We start from the raw sequence: 18,325 nt of genomic DNA on the forward strand, positions 1-18,325 counted from the left end.
ACTTTGTCTCTTCCTTGTCTTCTCCATCTTCACTCTGGTCTTTCTGGGCATGCTTCCACCTGGGCCTTTGTGATATCCACTACTTATTTTTACTTCCATATATCTCATACCTCACTTCCTCACCTATTTTCTTGTTTTATTCAGATGTCACCCTTTCAAATGAGGCCTAGCCTGACCACTAGTCTTAAAATTGTAAGTCTTTAACATCTCCTAATTTCCTCACTCTCCTTATTTTCCTTAAATACTTAATCTTCTTCTACCACACTGTATTTTTCTTTCCAATATTGCGTATTTTCTCCACCATATCCCTTTGGAGGTATACTTCCTATGCTCAGGGATTTTTGTCTTTCTCTCTAATGCCTAGGAAAACACCTGGTCATAATACATGGCTTAATAAATACTAAACACTAAATATTAACTGAATCATAATATGTGCTTATTAAATAGTTACTGAGATTAAGTATTTACTGAAATATTTATTAAATATTTACTGAATGAATAAATGAACAAATGAATGATTGAAGGAAGTGCCAATGCTGGACCTTTTAGTGGGCTTTATTTTACTCATCTATGCAGAAGTGCTATATGTTAACGGAATTGATATTACTTCTGTGAAATCTTTTTTTAAAATTTTTAAACATTATATAATAATTTTATTGAGATATGATTCACATAAAGTATGCCATACAATTCTCATAAAGTATGACATTCACCACTTTTCAGTATATTTAATTTTGTCAGTCTTTACCAAAGTCCATTTTAGAACATTTTCAAAAGAAGCACTATAATTAATTGCAGTCACTTTCCATTTCTTACTCCAAGCCTCACCGATCCTAGATAATGACCAAACTACCTTTTTTCTCTGTAGATATGTTTGTTCTGGATTTTTATATTGAATCAGAGTGTGTGATCTTTTGTGACTGGCTTCTTTGACTTTACAAGTTTTCAGAGTTCATTCATATTGTAGCATGTATCAATATTTCATTTCTTTTTTATGGCCAAATAGCATTCCATCACATGGATATATGTTGTTATGATGTCACTTCTCAATATTCTTCAAGTATTCTGGATTATAGACCCTTATCAGATATGATTTGCAAATATTTTTACTGTTTCTTTAAGCTGTCTTTCTCTATCTTGATAGTGTCCTTTGAAGCACAAAAGTTTTTATTTTGATGAACTTAAGTTTATTTTTATTTTGGTGCCTTTTCTTTTCATTATATCTAAGGAACCATTTCTTAATCTAAGGTCAAGATGTACTGCTGTATTTTCTTTTTCATCACAAATTTTAGTAATTTGAGTTTTTTCTTTCTCTTTGGTAGCTTGGCTAAGGGTTTATCAATTTATTTTTTTTCAAAAAACCAACAATTTTGTCAATTTTTTTGGATTTTTTGTTGTTGTTGTTGTTTTTAGTTTCATTGATTTCAGCTCTGATTTTAATTATTTTCCAGTCTTTCCTGCTTTTGGTGTTGATTTGTTCTTCTTTTTTTAGGGCTTTGAGGTATAATATTAGGTTATTTATTTGTTGACTTTCTGTTCTTTTAATGAATGAGCTCAGTACATTGAACTTTCCTCCTAGCGCTACCTTATATTGTCCCAGAGGTTTTGATATGTTGCATCAGTTTTCTCATTTACCACTAAGTATTTTTAAAATTACATCCCTGATTTCTACTCCTGTATTTTCTTATAAAAGTCTTTAGTTTTAGTTCTTAAATTTAGATCCTCTTTGAATAATTCTTACATAGGGCATGAGGTACACCTCCAGTTTCATTCTTGATATCAAATTGTTCCAGCATCCTTGGTTTAAAAGACTATCTCTCTAATCCCCCCAACCCCTATTGTCTGAGCACCTGTTTTAGTGTTTGTTTGTTTGTTTTTTAATCACTTTAACCAAAATATCCGAAAAGAGTAACTGAAGAAAAGCTTATTTGGTGCTGATGGTTTTAGAGGTCTCCACCCATAGACATCCAACTCCTTTGTTCTGGACCCAAGATGAGGCAGCACATCGCAGGGGAAGGTCCCAGCAGAGGAAAGCTGCTCAGTTTATGGTGGTATCAGGAAGCAGAGAAGGATGATAACAGGGAAGACGCAGCTTTGCTGGAACATCTCCAGTGACTCACCTTCTCCAGCCATGCCCCACCTGCCTGCAGTTAGCATCTAGTCAATCCCTTCAAAGTAGGATGGACTGATTAGGTTAGAACTTTCTCAATCCAGTCATTTCAGCTCTGAATATCCTTGCATTAACAGCAACTTTGGGGCAACACCTCATATCTAAACTATAACAGTACCCATGTCAAAATTCAATTTTAAATTTGAGGATTTTGTTCCAGACTCTGTAGAGGGTTTAGTTCTTTTCATTTAAACATTTCAATCAGAAGTGTTGGAGACAGATTGTTTCTTTCCCGAGCTGTGTTTTCATTAGTGGGGACCCTTGTAGTAGCAACAATTTTTCTGAAAGTCTGTTTACTTGGGGAAAGCTTTCAAGAAAGACACATAATCTAATTCCCTGCTTAATGTTTTACTTGCTTTTGTGAAATTGTAAATGTCAGAGTCTGTACTTGTGGCTTGCTTTCCCTTTCTTCAGTCTTCTTGTCCCTCCTTCAACTATTTTTAATTCTTGTTTTCCTCCAAAGGAGCTTTTTTGAGCCTTAATGGAATTTTAGAGCCAGGGCAATTACTTACACATTTGCATGGCATAATGTGGAGGGTAAGTACTGCACAAATTTACAACCAAAGCCCTGTTCTGATCAAATATATCCATTGTCAACCAGCTTTCTGGCATGTGCTGTGAAGGTAACCAGGCCAGCTGGCAGTCATCTTGTGGCTTGAATGCCATGTTGGACCACACAGGTACTTTTTCATCACAGGCTATTAATCTTAGAAGCTGAATTTCTAATCTTAGAAGTTGGAAATTTTTTTGGTAGAGCAGGAAAGTGGAAAATTGATTTTCATTGATGCTGTGCAAAGACTGACAAGCGTAACTATAGAGTGTACGTAATTCAGTTTGTCTGCTTTTCGAAGTCAGTCAACTAAGTAGTAGTGAACCCCTGTGGAGGCTTGTTACCTCTAAAACACAGATGTAAGTTAATCATTCCAATGCCTATGATGTGTGCATATGATCCATACAATTGCTCTCATAATGCCACTTTCCAATTAGCATAATGCACTTTTTATGCTCTTTTTCAAGACGTATTTCAGTTGGATAATAAATATAAAATTTCTTTAGAATTGTAATATAGAGTGATCGGTTATCCTGGGTTTGCTGTGGAGAACATAATGTATCAGCTTTATGTACCCGCTGTGTGCTAGGAAGTATTGTGCTCCATCAGTGTAGTAACCTTCTTGACAGTTCTTTTTTTTTTTTTTTTTTTAATTAATTTTTATTGTAGGTTGTTCAAAACATTACATAGTTTTTGATATATCATAATTCACACTTTGATTCAAGTGGGATATGAACTCCCATTTTTACCCCATATACAGATTACAGAATCACATCAGTTGCACATTGATTTACATATTGCCATTCTGGAGTCTGTTGTATTCTGCTGCCTTTCCCATCCTCCGCTATCCCCCCTCCCCCCTCCCCTCCCCTCTTCTCTCTCTACCCCCTCTACTGTAATTCATTTCTCCCCCTTATATTTTCCCTCCTTTCCCCTCACTTCCTCTTGTATGTAATTTTGTATACCCCTGAGGGTCTCCTTCCATTTACATGCAATTTCCCTTCTCTCTCCCTTTCCCTCCCACCTCTCATCCCTGTTTAATGTTAATCTTCTTCTCATGCTCTTCTTCCCTACTCTGTTCTTAGTAACTCTTCTTATATCAAAGAAGACATTTGGCATTTGTTTTTAAGGGATTGGCTAGCTTCACTTAGCATAATCTGCTCTAATGCCATCCATTTCCCTCCAAATTCTATGATTTTGTCATTTCTTAATGCAGAGTAATACTCCATTGTGTATAAATGCCACATTTTTTTTATCCATTCGTCTATTGAAGGGCATCTAGGTTGGTTCCACAGTCTTGCTATTGTGAATTGTGCTGCTATGAACATGGATGTAGCAGTGTCCCTATAGTGTGCTCTTTTTAGGTCTTTAGGGAATAGACCGAGTAGTGGAATAGCTGGATCAAATGGTGGTTCCATTCCGAGCTTTCCAAGAAATCTCCATACTGCTTTCCAAATTGGCCTCACCAATTTGCAGTCCCACCAGCAATGTACAAGAGTACCCTTTTCTCCACATCCTCGCCAGCACTTGTTGCTGTTTGACTTCCTAATGGCTGCCAATCTTACTGGAGTGAGATGGTATCTTAGGGTGGTTTTGATTTGCATTTCTCTGACTGCTAGAGATGGTGAGCATTTTTTCATATACTTGTTGATTGATTGTATGTCCTCCTCTGAGAAATTTCTGTTCAGGTCCTTGGCCCATTTGTTGATTGGGTTATTCGTTATCTCATTGTCTAATTTTTTTAGTTCTTTGTAACTAGTTCTTTGTAACTAGTTCTTTGTAACTAATTTTTTTAGTTCTTAACCAAACATTTATATGTAAAATATCTTACTTTTGTGATTGTCTTTGGGTCTTCTTCCTGATTTGCTTCCCTTCAGGTTAGTAAATGATTGAACTTAGCCAAACACTAATTATCAGAAACTTCATTCTCCCATCGATTCAGTAATCTTCAAGGAAAGTCTCCAGCATGTCCTCCATGCTGTAATTGCTGCTGGCAGTGCAAAGATGAAGACAGTCCCAGTTTTGTCCAGGGATTAGACATTACAACTTCATATTGTTTATAATTAGTAATTCCATCAACAAAAGCAATCTCACATAGCATATGGTATACCAAGAACATGTAATAGTCAACTGCTCATTAAAACAAACAAAACTTAGTACCTACTCTGTGCTGATGGAGTTTGGCTTAGAAAGGTCAAGGCAGTTTCTATGAGGAATTAACAGTTAAGATCTTACAGCTAGGTTAAGGGATAATGGAAAAACCTTCCAGCCTGAAAGAGCATCATGTGCCAGAGTCTCCAAAGAGGGCTAGTGGTGAGAAGCCAAGGTTGGGTACAAGACAAGAGTTGAGAGAGGAGGAACCAAACCCTTTAAGACTCTGTGGACCACACTGAGGGCTTTGTTCTTAATCCCAAAAGCAGAAGGAAGCTACTAAGTGTTATTAATTGAAAACTTCCTTTTATATAGCCTAGGAACTAGGTCTTAATTAGAGGTAGTTTAAGCTGTTATTTGAATATATTGATTTCTAGATAGAAAAAATGTTAAAATTTGAGTTTTTATTTCTTTAGAGCAGTGATTCTTCAATTTAAGTGTGCCTAAGAATTACCTGGAATATTTTTCAAAACAAATTCTTGAGCCCCTTCTCCAGAGATTCTGTAAGTCTGGATGGGGTTGAATATCTTCTAAGTTCTCAGAAGATGCTAATGCTACAGTTTCTGTCTGTGGACCAGATTTCATATGCAATTAGCTAGAGCCAAAGAATTACCTCACTTCTTATTTGTCATTATTTTCCTTGTGTGTAAACATCAAAGAATCATTTTTAGTCATAATAACAACCAAGAAATGGTTTTCTTTGTTGGAGCTGTATTTTATAGAAGCCATTCTAAGAGTGTACAAATTTTACTCACATATGTATGTTCTGCATGTATGATATGACTTCAGGAGGTGATGTAATAGAAAACAGTATTAAGGAGTTATAGCTCCCAGAATCAAGACATATCGAATGAGAGAAATAACTATGATTAACAAAAATTTATAGTTTTTTTTTTTTTTTTTTAACCAGGGATTAAACCCAAGGGTGCTTAACCACTTGCGCCACATCCCCAGCCCTTTTTTTTATATTTTATTTAGAGACAGGGTATCACTGAGTTGCCAAATACTCACTAATCTGCTGAGGCTGGCTTTGAATTTGTGATCTTTCTACCTGAGCCTCCTAAGCCACTGGGATTATAGGCGTACACCACCACGCCTGGTGAAAATTTGTAATTTTTAGTACTGTTGAGATTTTGAAATTTACATCAATATAATTTGAGATTCTGTAATACTTGATGTTTAAACAAGAGTAATAAATCTGAATATAATTGAATTTTTTTTCCCTAGATCTAATTACTTGTTTGGACACTGCATCCAATTTTTTGGAACCTGAATTCAGGTATGACCATATTAATGACTGTGTGTTTGTGCATGCACACTTTATTCTTTTACTCTGAAGATTAATGTATAATGTGTGACACAATCATTGTTTCAAGAGTGGAAAATTAGAGATTATTTAAAGCCATTTAATTGCCCTGTTTAAATTTTGCTTTAATTGTAGCATAAGCCTTCAAAATGAAAGTAAAATTTTTAAATGCTTTAAAAATAGAACTAGTTGCTTTCTGAAACCTGGCAAAAGTATTTATAAGAGTAATAATACTATTTCATTTTATTTTATTTATTTCTTTTAGAGAAAAGGAATGGGAATGGTTTACGTTATTACAAAATTTTTTAGTGTTCTTTCCTAAGTAGCATTTCACTACTATTTCTCTGTTTTATTGATTTTGGTTTTTGCTTAGACTAAGATTATCTTTTAATAGATTTCCTATTTCTCATGTTTGCTGGTTTTCTAATTTCACACAACTTCCAAGTGGCATTCTAAAGTGTGTATGTGATCTTTTACCTGCTTAAAAATCTCGAGAAACTTATGATAAGAAGTTGTTCGTATTCCTTAGTGTCTTCAAAGTCATGCACAAATAGCCGTGGGCCAATTTCCCAATCTTATCTATGTATACTATTTATTTATACTGGTTCTGAGTTCTCAGACATTTTGCATAGAATGACTTTATTCCCTATGCTAGACACAATCATTCTCATCTTTCAAGACCCATGTCACCAACCTCCTCCAAACCTGCTGTTGTGGAAAGAGTGCTGGCTTTAGCATTTGAGGGATCCTGGTCAACACTAGTAACTCAGACATCAGTTGGTAGAGAGTCTGCTTGTCTCCCTCCACTTCTAGCTCCTTCACCACCACCCCAGCTTCCTCTCATGATTTCTTGTAGTCTCTTTTCTTCTTAGGAGCTAGAATAATCTTTATTTAAAAAAATATGAATCAGATTATGTATGTAAGCTGTCAAATCCTTTACTGGCTTCCTATTATTACTTAGAAACATATTCCCTAGCTCACAGGGCCTCTGCAGGATGTGATCTCTGCCCATCTCTCTGACCTTTCTATTGCTCACTCATTGTACCTGCATCAGCCATCTGCTCTTGCAGACACACACCAGGCCGTCCTGCCTCAGGGCATGCTTTTCCTAGTGATCATTATACAGTGCCCACCTCTTCTTCCATCTGCCAGATCACTGCTAAGCTTTCACTTCCTTAGAGCCCCAGTCCTGAACTGTGCAGAGAGCCCTGTGTAACAGTACAGTCTCTGGAGCACATCTGCCTTTCAGCAGGTCTGTGTGACATGGACACAGAGTTCTTTATTTTCCTTCTCTGCAAGGAGGATAATAATAGTATTTACCACATAGAATTCTTGTGTGGATTACTCGAAACACTGAAAATGCTCTATGACATAGCAAGGTTACCAAATGTTTATATTACTTGTATTACATTAAAATTCTCCCAGTTATTTCAAAGTGCCTTTTCTTTATAGAAGAATCAAAATCTAAGTAGTTGTACAAGTATGGGTTTAATGTCTTTTTCTGTCACTAGAATATTAACTTTATGATTACAGGGGCCATATTTACTTGGGTGACCTTTGTAAACCCAGTTTCTAGCACAGCCCATATTCAACAGACAATATAATAAACATTCACATAAACATGAAATATGATGAATCTCTCTTATGGTCTGCCGTTCATTATGAAGTATCAAAGCAATATGTAGAATGTAAGAACATTTTTGTAGATAATATGAGGACATGTTGAGAGTGTGGGTAGAAGAAAGTCTGAAGGGCATTTGGTAGTGGTGGTTCTGTCAGTATAGAAGGCGATGCTAGTTACATTGAACTGAAACATGTATGTGTGTTATTTTTGATGTAAACCCTAGCAAGTACAGTGTTATATAATCTTTTACTTGTTTTCATTTGCCAGTAAGTACTGTCCAGCTGGTTGTCTGCTTCCTTTTGCTGAGATCTCTGGAACAATTCCTCATGGATATAGAGACGTAAGTTGGATATAGATTTAAATTTGTGATAAACTTTATTTTTTAACTCTAGAATAGATAGATATGTATCTATTATATATCTTCATCCTTTCAATTTAGGAATATTTCTTTTTAGTAATATGTAATGTTTTATTCTTTTTCTTCTGCTAAAAAATGTGTTGTCCTATAGCATCAATCATCTGTTTTTATGAGAAAACTCCCCTGAACAACTGAGTGAGGAAGTACAAGAATCTTGCTTATATAAAATTACCCCCAAAAAATGAAAAATAAAGACTAACCTTTTCTTTTTCCCTTCTTCAAGTCCTCGCCATTGTGCATGGCTGGTGTGCATGCAGGAGTGGTGTCAAATGTGTTAGGTGGCCAAATCAGTGTTGTAATTAGTAAAGGCATCCCATACTATGAAAGTTCTTTGGCTAACAACGTCACATCTGTGGTGTAAGTATATATGCTAATTATAATAAGCATTCTGGGTGGGGGGTCTAGGAACTAGCTAGATTGCAACAAAATCACTCTTTCTTCATGGTGTTCCTGAAATAACTTTTATGCAGTAAGCATTCAACCATTTTGTTCTCCATGTCTTAGTATTTTCAGGAGTATAAGCAGTATCGCACTATTTTGATTTGTTCTACTTCAGGAAGTTAGTTGTTTGGAAGGGAAATTTGTTTCTTCTTTTGTAAGTGTTGAAATATTCTGGAGTAAAAGTTTAGAGGTTTGTTGCCAAATTCTTACTGTAAGAATCAGAAGGCAGAACTACATAAACCAAGATGGGTCAATGATAATTGAAATACTTTGAATATAAAATAAATCTTGGTATAAAGCAGAGATATTAGGAATGTCCCTCTCACCCCAAGAGAATATTCAAGAATGTAATTTCATGGTCCCTACAGTATTCTGCTGTTTTACAAAACAGATTAGACATCAAATACAGGAGAAGTTGAAACATTAAGTAGAAATACATATTAGTAGGCTTTTTAAAATAAACATTGCCTTTTAGATATTCTTGGTCCTACAGACAGTATTAAGCCTAACTGAAGTCAGCTTCTCACAGATTCAGATGATAGGAGCATGACCCATGCCCAGAACAGGAGTTAGCAAACTTTTTCCTTAAAGAGCCATCTAGTATGTGCTTTAGACTTTATGGGCCTCGTGTCTCTGTCACTTATTTTTGTTCATTTGTTTTATTCACAACTTTAACCCACTAGCCATACACAATGGGCCATGCATGGGCTTTCATTTGCCCAGCCATGGTGTGCAGTAAGCTACCTTCCTTTTCTTTAGTGTCTTGTGCATGGTGTTGGATCACTTCTTTTATTCCTTTCCTCTGTTCTACCACTAGAAAGAAGTGTTTGTGTATGTGACTTCTGTCTTTCATACTTTAAAAACATATAGATAGATTCTGTGCTTTTGTGACAGTTTGAACGTGGTGTTAAGGGCAGGAGTCTGCACTGACAATCTTATTCTTCCAGGTGCCCTGGAGTCTTACTACCTGCCACATGGCAAATTCCACACATATCTCATCTCCCGTCATCCTCAGCTCACCCATTCTGCTCATTCAGTGTTAGAATGTTACATACCCGCTCTCAGACATGTTGGTTGTCCACACATGGTTCACATGTACTTTCATCAGAAGCACAGAAAAGTTTGGGGTCTATTTATTTCATGTAAAAGAAAAACAGTACATACTAAAGGTTACATTGACATATTTGCATAATTGTATGTGAAACTGAGAGTTAGATACTTATACAGAAAGTTGTTCATGCTGATTTCAAAAGTTGTTCTGCATAGAAATAAGACTAAGGTGTCTAATTTTTAACTGTGGAAACTTTAGTTCTTTAAACAGTGAAGGGAAAAAACAAACCAAGAAAAAAAGTTTCACTGAGATAAATATGAGGAAGTCATGTGTTATGTGTCATTAAAAAAAATCTTTCTCTCTTTCAGGGGACACTTATCTACAAGTCTTTTTACATTTAAGACAAGTGGTAAGCCTTTCATGGATTTTATGCTATTATAATGTGTATAATAACTAATATTTGGAGCTGGATATAGTGATCCATGTCTGGAATCCCAGCTGCTCCAGAGACTGAGGCAGGAGGATCACAAGTTTGAAACCAGCCAGGGCAACTTATGAAACCTTGTTTGAAGAATGTCTGGAGATATAGCTCAGTGGTAGATTGACTCCTGGTTTAATCCCCAGTACTAGGGTGGGGGGGATTAAGTAAGTAAATAAACTGGGGTTGGAGTTACAGCTCAGTGGTAGAGCACTTGCCTCGCACATGTGAAGTACTGGGTTCGATCCTCAGCACCACATAAAAATAAATAAAATAAATAAAATAAATAAAGATATTGTGTCCATCTTAAAAAAATCTTTAAATAAATAAATAAAACAAACTAATATTTTTCAAACACCATGCCATCTGCTGGATTTTGCTTTTTCTCATTTACTTGTCATAGAAACATGATGATCAAGGTAGATGCCTGGTAGCCAGACACAGTGGTGCACAATTGTAATCCCAGTGGCTCAGGAGGCTGAGGCAGAAGGATCATGAGTTTAGAGCCAGCTTCAGCAAAAGCGAGGTGCTAAGCGACTCAATGAGACCTTATCTCTAAATAAAATACAAAATAGGGCTGGGGTGTGGCTCAGTGGTTAAGCGTCCCTAAGTTCATCCCTGGTACTCCTGCCCCCCAAAAAGGTGCCTAATAATACCATGAACAAAATAAACCCAGGCTCTGTATTAATCAGGAAATGATATTGGAAGCAATGAAGATTGCTTAGAGAAGATGATTTTTAAACTTCTCTGAAGAAGGAATTCATTTGACCAAAAAAATATTTACTGAGTACCACTTTTCATTTGCCAGGCACTGTTCTGCTGGTAGTGAGAACTCTCCTGCCCTCCTGTAGCTTACATTCTTGTAATGAGAGATTGGCAAATAGTAAATATATTACTGTTTACAATGTACTATTTATAATCTGATAAAAATGTAGAAAAGTAAGGCATGGAAGGAGGATAGGAAATGCAGGAGGACTTGGTTTGAAGTTTTTAGTAGATCATGGTGGGCTTCATGGAGAATGTGACATACAAACAAAAACCTGAAGGAGGTAAAGGATTGAGTTGCCCACTTATCTGTTTGATGTCCTGGGGCAAGGTAATGTTATCTTCATTCACTAACAGTTACTGCTTGTAAATGAATGCAGTCAGCCCTTTGTATCCATGGTTCCACATCTGCTAGTTGAGAACATTGGGGAAAAAAATTGCATACATTCCAAACATGAACTGATTTTTTTTTCTTGTCATTATTCCCTAAACAATACAGTGTAACAACTATTTACATAGTATTAGGCATTATAAGTAATTATTTGTAGGGTTTCCTGATTATACACAAAGATATAGTTCCAAGAAGCACTTGCCTAGCAGTCTACAATAAATAAGTTTGTAAAGATCTTGAATTTATTGTGTGTCTGCCTACAGAATTCTGTACAGAAACCAAATGTACTTCCTGCTTTATTTCAGGTTGTTATGGAACACTAGGGATGGAATCGGGTGTGATTGCTGATCCTCAAATAACAGCATCATCTGTACTGGAGTGGACTGACCACACAGGGCAAGAGAATAGTTGGAAACCTGAGAAGGCCAGGCTGAAAAAGCCTGGCCCTCCTTGGGCTGCTTTTGTCACTGATGAGTATCAGTGGTTACAAATAGATCTGAATAAGGAAAAGAAGATAACAGGTTAAGAGACATAATTTTGTATAGCAATTGATAATACTGATTTTATTTGGAAATCTGATGACATCTGAGATTTTCATGGAAAATTTAAGTATATGATTTTAGTTTTTTTTTTTAAACTGGCATTAATATGACTGGAGGTAATTTTATAAAACATGGCAAAGGACAGACTCAAAGTCAAGGGTTGAATATTTTCTCTGATATGCAGAAACTAGAGCAAAGTAAGGGGAGAAGGGGGTGGTCAGATCTCAGTGGAGTAGAGGAAGGAGATTGGAAGAGAGGAGGGATGGAAAAAGGGAAGAAATGTGAAATTCATTTGTCAAAATTACTGAGTTTACACACATAAATATACCACCTTTATGTTTATCTATAAAGCACCAATTTCAAAATAAACAAAAAATAGAAGGCCAGAGGGAGCACTGGGGACTGAAATGGAGCAAATTAAATTCCATGCATGTTTGATTATGTCAAAATGAACCCCACTGTTATATATAACCATAATGCATTAATGAAAGCATTTTTAAAAAGGTGACAAAGGAGAGGCGTTGGTATTTGATTCTTAATAGTTTTCTTAATAATAAAATCATTTTAAATTAATTTTAATATAATTAAAATTATTTTAAATTGGAGTTTCAATAAAGTGATTTTGAGGCACCTAAACAATCATCTCTTAGAGTCAATAAGAGAAATTTATGTTCAAGGAGAGTCCATTTTAAGTGCTATAAATAACAATATTTCACAAGTGCTAAGCATAGATTTATTTAACTTGGGGGAATATAGCAAATGATCAGAATAACTGATTGGGATTGGTTTAGGTAATTTTGTTAAAAGATTTATTTTGCTTTAGTATCAAGAATAATACAAGTCAGATCTTTAATTTGTTTATTCCCAGGAGGGCAGTCTTACTCAGAAGTTCAAATATATTTTATAATGATTGGAATACAGACTGCCAAAAATAGAACAATTCTTTCCTTATTTGTACCCATAATTATTTCTGTCTCTTCAAAAGAATAAAACCAAGGAGTTAGTAACTACTATGATGAAAATTAGTACTTAGAGATGTAAATGAGCCATGGACAAAAATGTTTGTACAGTGCATCTTAGAAGTTTATGCTTTAATGTTGAATCAACCTTGGGAGTCAGGCCCTTTGCACTAATGGAAGCAACTCATTCCTCAGGCATTATAACCACCGGATCCACCTTGGTGGAACACAATTACTATGTGTCTGCCTACAGAATTCTGTACAGTGACGATGGGCAGAAATGGACTGTGTACAGAGAGCCTGGTGTGGAGCAGGATAAGGTAAAATTATAACCAAGGTATTTTTAAAAAACATTTATAAAATGAAACTTTGCCAAAAGTCACAGAAGTTCTCAAATGTAAAAGTTAAATGTCATTTTGTCTCATGTTGCCCTCTTCTGGTTATTTTAGGTAGTTTGATTATTGGCTTTACCCTTTTGACTATAGTTAAAAAATTCTCAGTGATTCTGGATCCCTTTTTGTGATTTGTTTAGTCAATACTAATTTTTATCACTGAATTTTTTAATGAATTGTTTGGCCACTTGAGAAACTACAAAGTAATTCATAAATTCTTGTCTTTCAACACTTTTCTCATCAATCCATCAAATGACACTAATTTATTCCCGATGTCTACTTCGTAGACAGGAGGGAAAAGACAAAAGCTGAAGGCTAAAAGTGCATTTAAGACTTGGAAGGTCATTTCAAGATCATCTTGCCAACTTTTATTTTAGAATACTTCTCTCTTTCCTGCCCGAATAATTTCTTTAACATCTAATGATTATTAGGAAATTTTTGTTTTAGTTAGCAGAAGATTATGAAGATTGGGGCTGGGGTTGTGGCTGAGTGGTTGAGTGCTTGTCTAGGAAATGTGAGGCACTGTGTTTAATTCTCAGCTCCATAAATAATATAAATGTCCATCGACAACTAAAAAAATAATAAAGATGATGAAGATGTTAGATTGAACCAGAAGAGATGTTAAGATGTAGAAAGAAGGCAAAAATGGATCTCATCAGGTGTTTATACCTTTCACACATGCTTCTTGCCTATGACCACCAAAGGGATCTATCTTTAAATGGAGGAGTGAGTGCCTGTCTCCAAGGAAGATGATGCCTCCCATTTATAATTGAAATTAGGAGCACATTTTTTTTTTTCAGTTAACTTGCAATGAAATTGGTTTCAATTAGGCTGGGGTTGTGGCTTAGCAGGAGAGCACTTGCCTAGCACATGTGAGGCACTGGGTTCGATCCTCAGCACCACTTAAAAATAAATAAGTAAAGTTATTAAAGAAAAAAGAAATTGGTTTTAATTACATGATATTTTCTTTCATATATATAATTTGGTAAGATATCTTCAATTACTACTTTTCTCATCTCTCTTCAAAACTCCAAGGGCTCCCAGTTACCATTTACATAGATTCAAACTCTTCTGCTGCTAGTCAAAGCCCTCTCTCCTCTCTTCCTGTTGATATCTCATGAACTTTTGTCTTTGATGAACTCCCTCCTTATTGAGGCAAATAGCAACATTGTCATACCTCTCTTCTGTTTAATGCCCCAAACTTGACTATTCTGCCATGAGAACATTCATATTTAACTGGAATAAGTTCAATTTTTAAATGTAAGAATTATTTATGTTTATATTATAAAAACTTGTAGGGACTGGTATTGTGGCTCAGCGGTAGAGTACTCACCTAGCACGTGTGAGGCCCTGGGTTCCATCTTCAGCACCACATAAAAATAAATAAATAATGATATTGTGTTCAACTAAAAAAATAATTTTTTTTTAAAAAACCTTCTAACAGCACTGAAATATATTTCTGAAAACGACCTTTTCCCTTCATTTTTGAAAGATAATTTCACTAGCTATAGAATCCAAGGTTGTCTTTTTCCTTTCCAGTGTTTTAAATTTATTGGTCCACTGTTTTCTAACTTGCATTATTTTTAATGAGAAATGTACTATCAGTCTTATCTTTGTTACTCAATATGTAATGTTTCTTTTTTCCTGTGGTTATAATTTAAGATTTCCTTATTAAGCAATTTGATTATGATGTGGTTTCATGGAATTTTCCTCATATTTCTTTTTTTTTTTAAAGAGAGAGAGAGAATTTTTTAATATATATATATTTTTTTATTTATCGGCGGACACAACATCTTTGTTTGTATGTGGTGCTGAGGATCGAACCCAGGCCGCATACATGCCAGATGGGTGCGCTACCGCTTGAGCCACATCCCCAGCCCCTCCTCATATTTCTTCTGCTTAGGATTCTTTGAGCTTCTTGGATGTGTAAGCTATGATTTGCATCAAATTCACAAAATTACATGCCATTTTTTTCTTCAAATATTTTCCATTCCTAATTCTAATTTTATGAGTACTATCTATGGCCCTTATAAAGATATTTTGCAGTTCACTGGTACAGTGGGGTTTGTTTTATTTTTCAGTCTTTTTCTCTGCATGTTTTAGTTTGGAAAATTTCTATTATCTTCAAGTTTATTAATTCTACTGTAGTGTCTAATCTGCTATTAATCTTGTCCAAAGTATTCTATCTCTAATATTGTATTTCTCACTTCTTATTTTCAGTTTGAGGTTTTTAAAATTTCTTTTGTGTCACTTGTGTATCTTAGTAACATATGGAACATATAATAACTTTTAATGTCTTTACTGATTTTTATTATGTGTTTTATCTGGATTCTTTGATATTTGTTAATATCAAGGCTTACATTTTACATGCCTGATAATTTTTGATCAGATGTGCCATCATTATACCATTATTTGGTGCTGGATTTTTACTATTACTCCCTTATGTATTTTTGAGCTTTATTCTGTGATGCAGTTAAACTGTTAGAAAACAGTTTGTTCTTTTCAAGTCTTGCTTTTAAGCTTTGTTAAGACATGAGCAGGCATTAGTTCTAATTTTTCCCCTACTAATGAGACAGTACTCTTCTAATTCCACTCAACCCAAGGTACCATACATTGTCAAGTTTCTCCAGTCTATGTGTTGGCAATGTGAGGTGTTCGCATATCTATAAGAATCATGCTACTGGCTCCTTGTTCTTTTCCTGGCCACAGGTTGTTTCTTTAATGTAGTTAAAGATTTAAATGAAAACCCCCTTATAGATCCTAGAAGTCAGTCTGTCCTACTTTTACTCTATTCCTTCTTTCGGTAACTCTGCCCTACAAATTTCAACTGCCTATTGGATTGAGCTCTGTTTCCTCCACTCAGTAACTGTCAGGCTTTGTGCAGGATCTCTCTTCCTACAGTGTCTGGAAACTCTCTCTAGACAGTACTGGGGCAATAGCAGGGCTCGCTTTGTTTCTCTTCTCCCAGTGATTATTCACCTATGCTGCCTGTTGACCCATGGTTGAGAACCACTCTTTCTATGTTTTATCCAGGTTTTCACATTTAAAGCTGAAGAATGAGTCTAATCCCTGTTACTCTATCATAGACAGAAATGGAAATTCTCACACTGAATTATATAAAACACCAGTCTTTTCTCTCACATTTTCCCATCTGCTCTCTCACCTACCTTCTCCTTGGGAATTGGTGTTTTCATTTTCACACCTCTTCTAAGCCTGCATATGTGCCTGATCACATGCATGTAGATGGGGAGAAAAATTGGTTTTATTTTCAGAAAATGGAATTAATACATATCTACAAATTTGGTATCAAGTTATTTTCTAATATTTTGCCATATTTTATATTTGATAATATCCAAGAAAATTTAAGTTCCTTGATGGGTAGGAACTTTGACTTACCTTTCCATTTTATATTAGTCACATCTTACAGAATACACAGGAATTCTCAGTAATTGATCATAATTTGAACATAAAGAAATCTTTACTCAATTTTTATAGAATTTTTTAAAGATCTTAGTAATAGTTTGTATGTTCTAAAATGATGTTCTGCTATATAAAGTTTCTGTTAAGACTGCAAATAATTGCCTTAGATATTACTTAATATCTAAAGAAATCATGGAAGCTTACAAGTGCAGAAATTATTATAACTTAAAGCAAATGTTAAGAAAATGAAGGTTATTAACACATCTTAGAGGTTTATAGTCTAACTTCTTCATACTCAACCAAGAAGAAATAGCCTTAGTATTTGGAAATAACTTGAAGTTAAACATTTACTTGCTCTCACCATAGCTGCTATTGTCTACTTATTAATGGTCTTTAGAAACTACTAATTGATTTGGCCTAAGGAACTTTTTTAGGGTTTTGGAACCCTCTACTTAAATCAGAAGATCCAGATTCAAGCCTTGTCATTGAGTAGCTATGTAGTCTGTTTACGTTTTGAATTACAGCTTCCTGTTCCCTGCCCATTTTGTCATGAGAGCAATTGAGTTAATTACATGAAACTGCTTTTGAAACAATTAAGGGCTATTCCAGTATAAAAATGCTATTATTATTAGCTTGACATAATTGAGGGAATACGATTGTCACTTAAAATCATATTTTTATCTAAGGATTATTTATATAGTGTATTTGTAGCTATTTAGTTTGATCACTAAATTAGGAATGGAGCAGTGTTTCAAAGTTACTTTTCTGGTTCACAAATCAACAAGTATTGAACACTAGAAATACCATTTGGGAACTGTCTTGGTGAAGTTTATCCAGTAGGTGGAGGTGTATGTCTGTTATGTGCTTGCTTGTATATGTTCATTTTAGCCGTGTTTTGAGGATACAGTTATAAAAAAGGATAAAAACAAAGCATTCCCTCTGAGGCCTTGTATGATCAATTATTTTTTTTTTTACTTTAAAAATAAAATCAATACATTTAAATCACTGGTAATTCTGTAGGACTATAGTTGTTAATACAGTGAGCAGTCTCACTACAACTGAACCCTTTCCCCAAATTAAATAATTTTTGTGTGCAGTATTCTTTTATAATTTTTAATGGAAAATGTGCACCTTGATTTTTTTTTAATTGATTGAATTTTTTTCTTAGAAATTAACTCATATATTGCAGGTGTTGTTTAAGGCCAAAAAAGCATGTTTAGCTGGAGTGATTTAGGCTCTGACCTCTGTTGATTTAAGTACCAACTTTTCTTTTTTTAAAAGATATTTCAAGGAAACAAAGATTATCACCAGGATGTGCGTAATAACTTTTTGCCACCAATTATTGCACGTTTTATTAGAGTGAACCCTACTCAATGGCAGCAGAAAATTGCCATGAAAATGGAACTGCTTGGATGTCAGTTTATTCCTAAAGGTAAAAAGACAGTGTATTTCAAAAATGTTATTTTCCCTAGTTTTTAAAATATATTTTTAATTGACCCATCATAATTATACATATTTGTAGGGTACATGTACCCCATACATTTCAATACTTGTATACAACGTGAAATGATCAGAGGGTAACTCTTTACCTTTAAAAATCCTGTTAGAATATATAATTAAATTTTTAAAAATGATTTTAAAAGGTAAATAGTTACTGTATTAAAAAG

General features: G+C 34.9%; 1 protein-coding gene across 4 annotated transcripts in view; it reads left to right on the forward strand.

Annotated features, from left to right (window-relative positions):
- Positions 1–18,325, forward strand: part of Dcbld2 (discoidin, CUB and LCCL domain containing 2) — an 85,248-nt gene that overhangs the window by 54,697 nt on the left and 12,226 nt on the right. For all 4 annotated transcript variants that reach the window (XM_076867476.2, XM_076867477.2, XM_076867478.2 and 1 more), the window contains 7 exons: positions 6,099–6,150; positions 8,069–8,141; positions 8,443–8,576; positions 10,080–10,120; positions 11,651–11,866; positions 13,042–13,166; positions 17,940–18,090. In XM_076867476.2, coding sequence (XP_076723591.1) covers positions 6,099–6,150; positions 8,069–8,141; positions 8,443–8,576; positions 10,080–10,120; positions 11,651–11,866; positions 13,042–13,166; positions 17,940–18,090 — 792 coding nt within the window. The remainder of the gene's footprint in view (positions 1–6,098; positions 6,151–8,068; positions 8,142–8,442; positions 8,577–10,079; positions 10,121–11,650; positions 11,867–13,041; positions 13,167–17,939; positions 18,091–18,325) is intronic.

Source organism: Callospermophilus lateralis, chromosome 10 (genome assembly GCF_048772815.1).
Source record: "Callospermophilus lateralis isolate mCalLat2 chromosome 10, mCalLat2.hap1, whole genome shotgun sequence".
NCBI lineage: Eukaryota > Metazoa > Chordata > Mammalia > Rodentia > Sciuridae > Callospermophilus > Callospermophilus lateralis.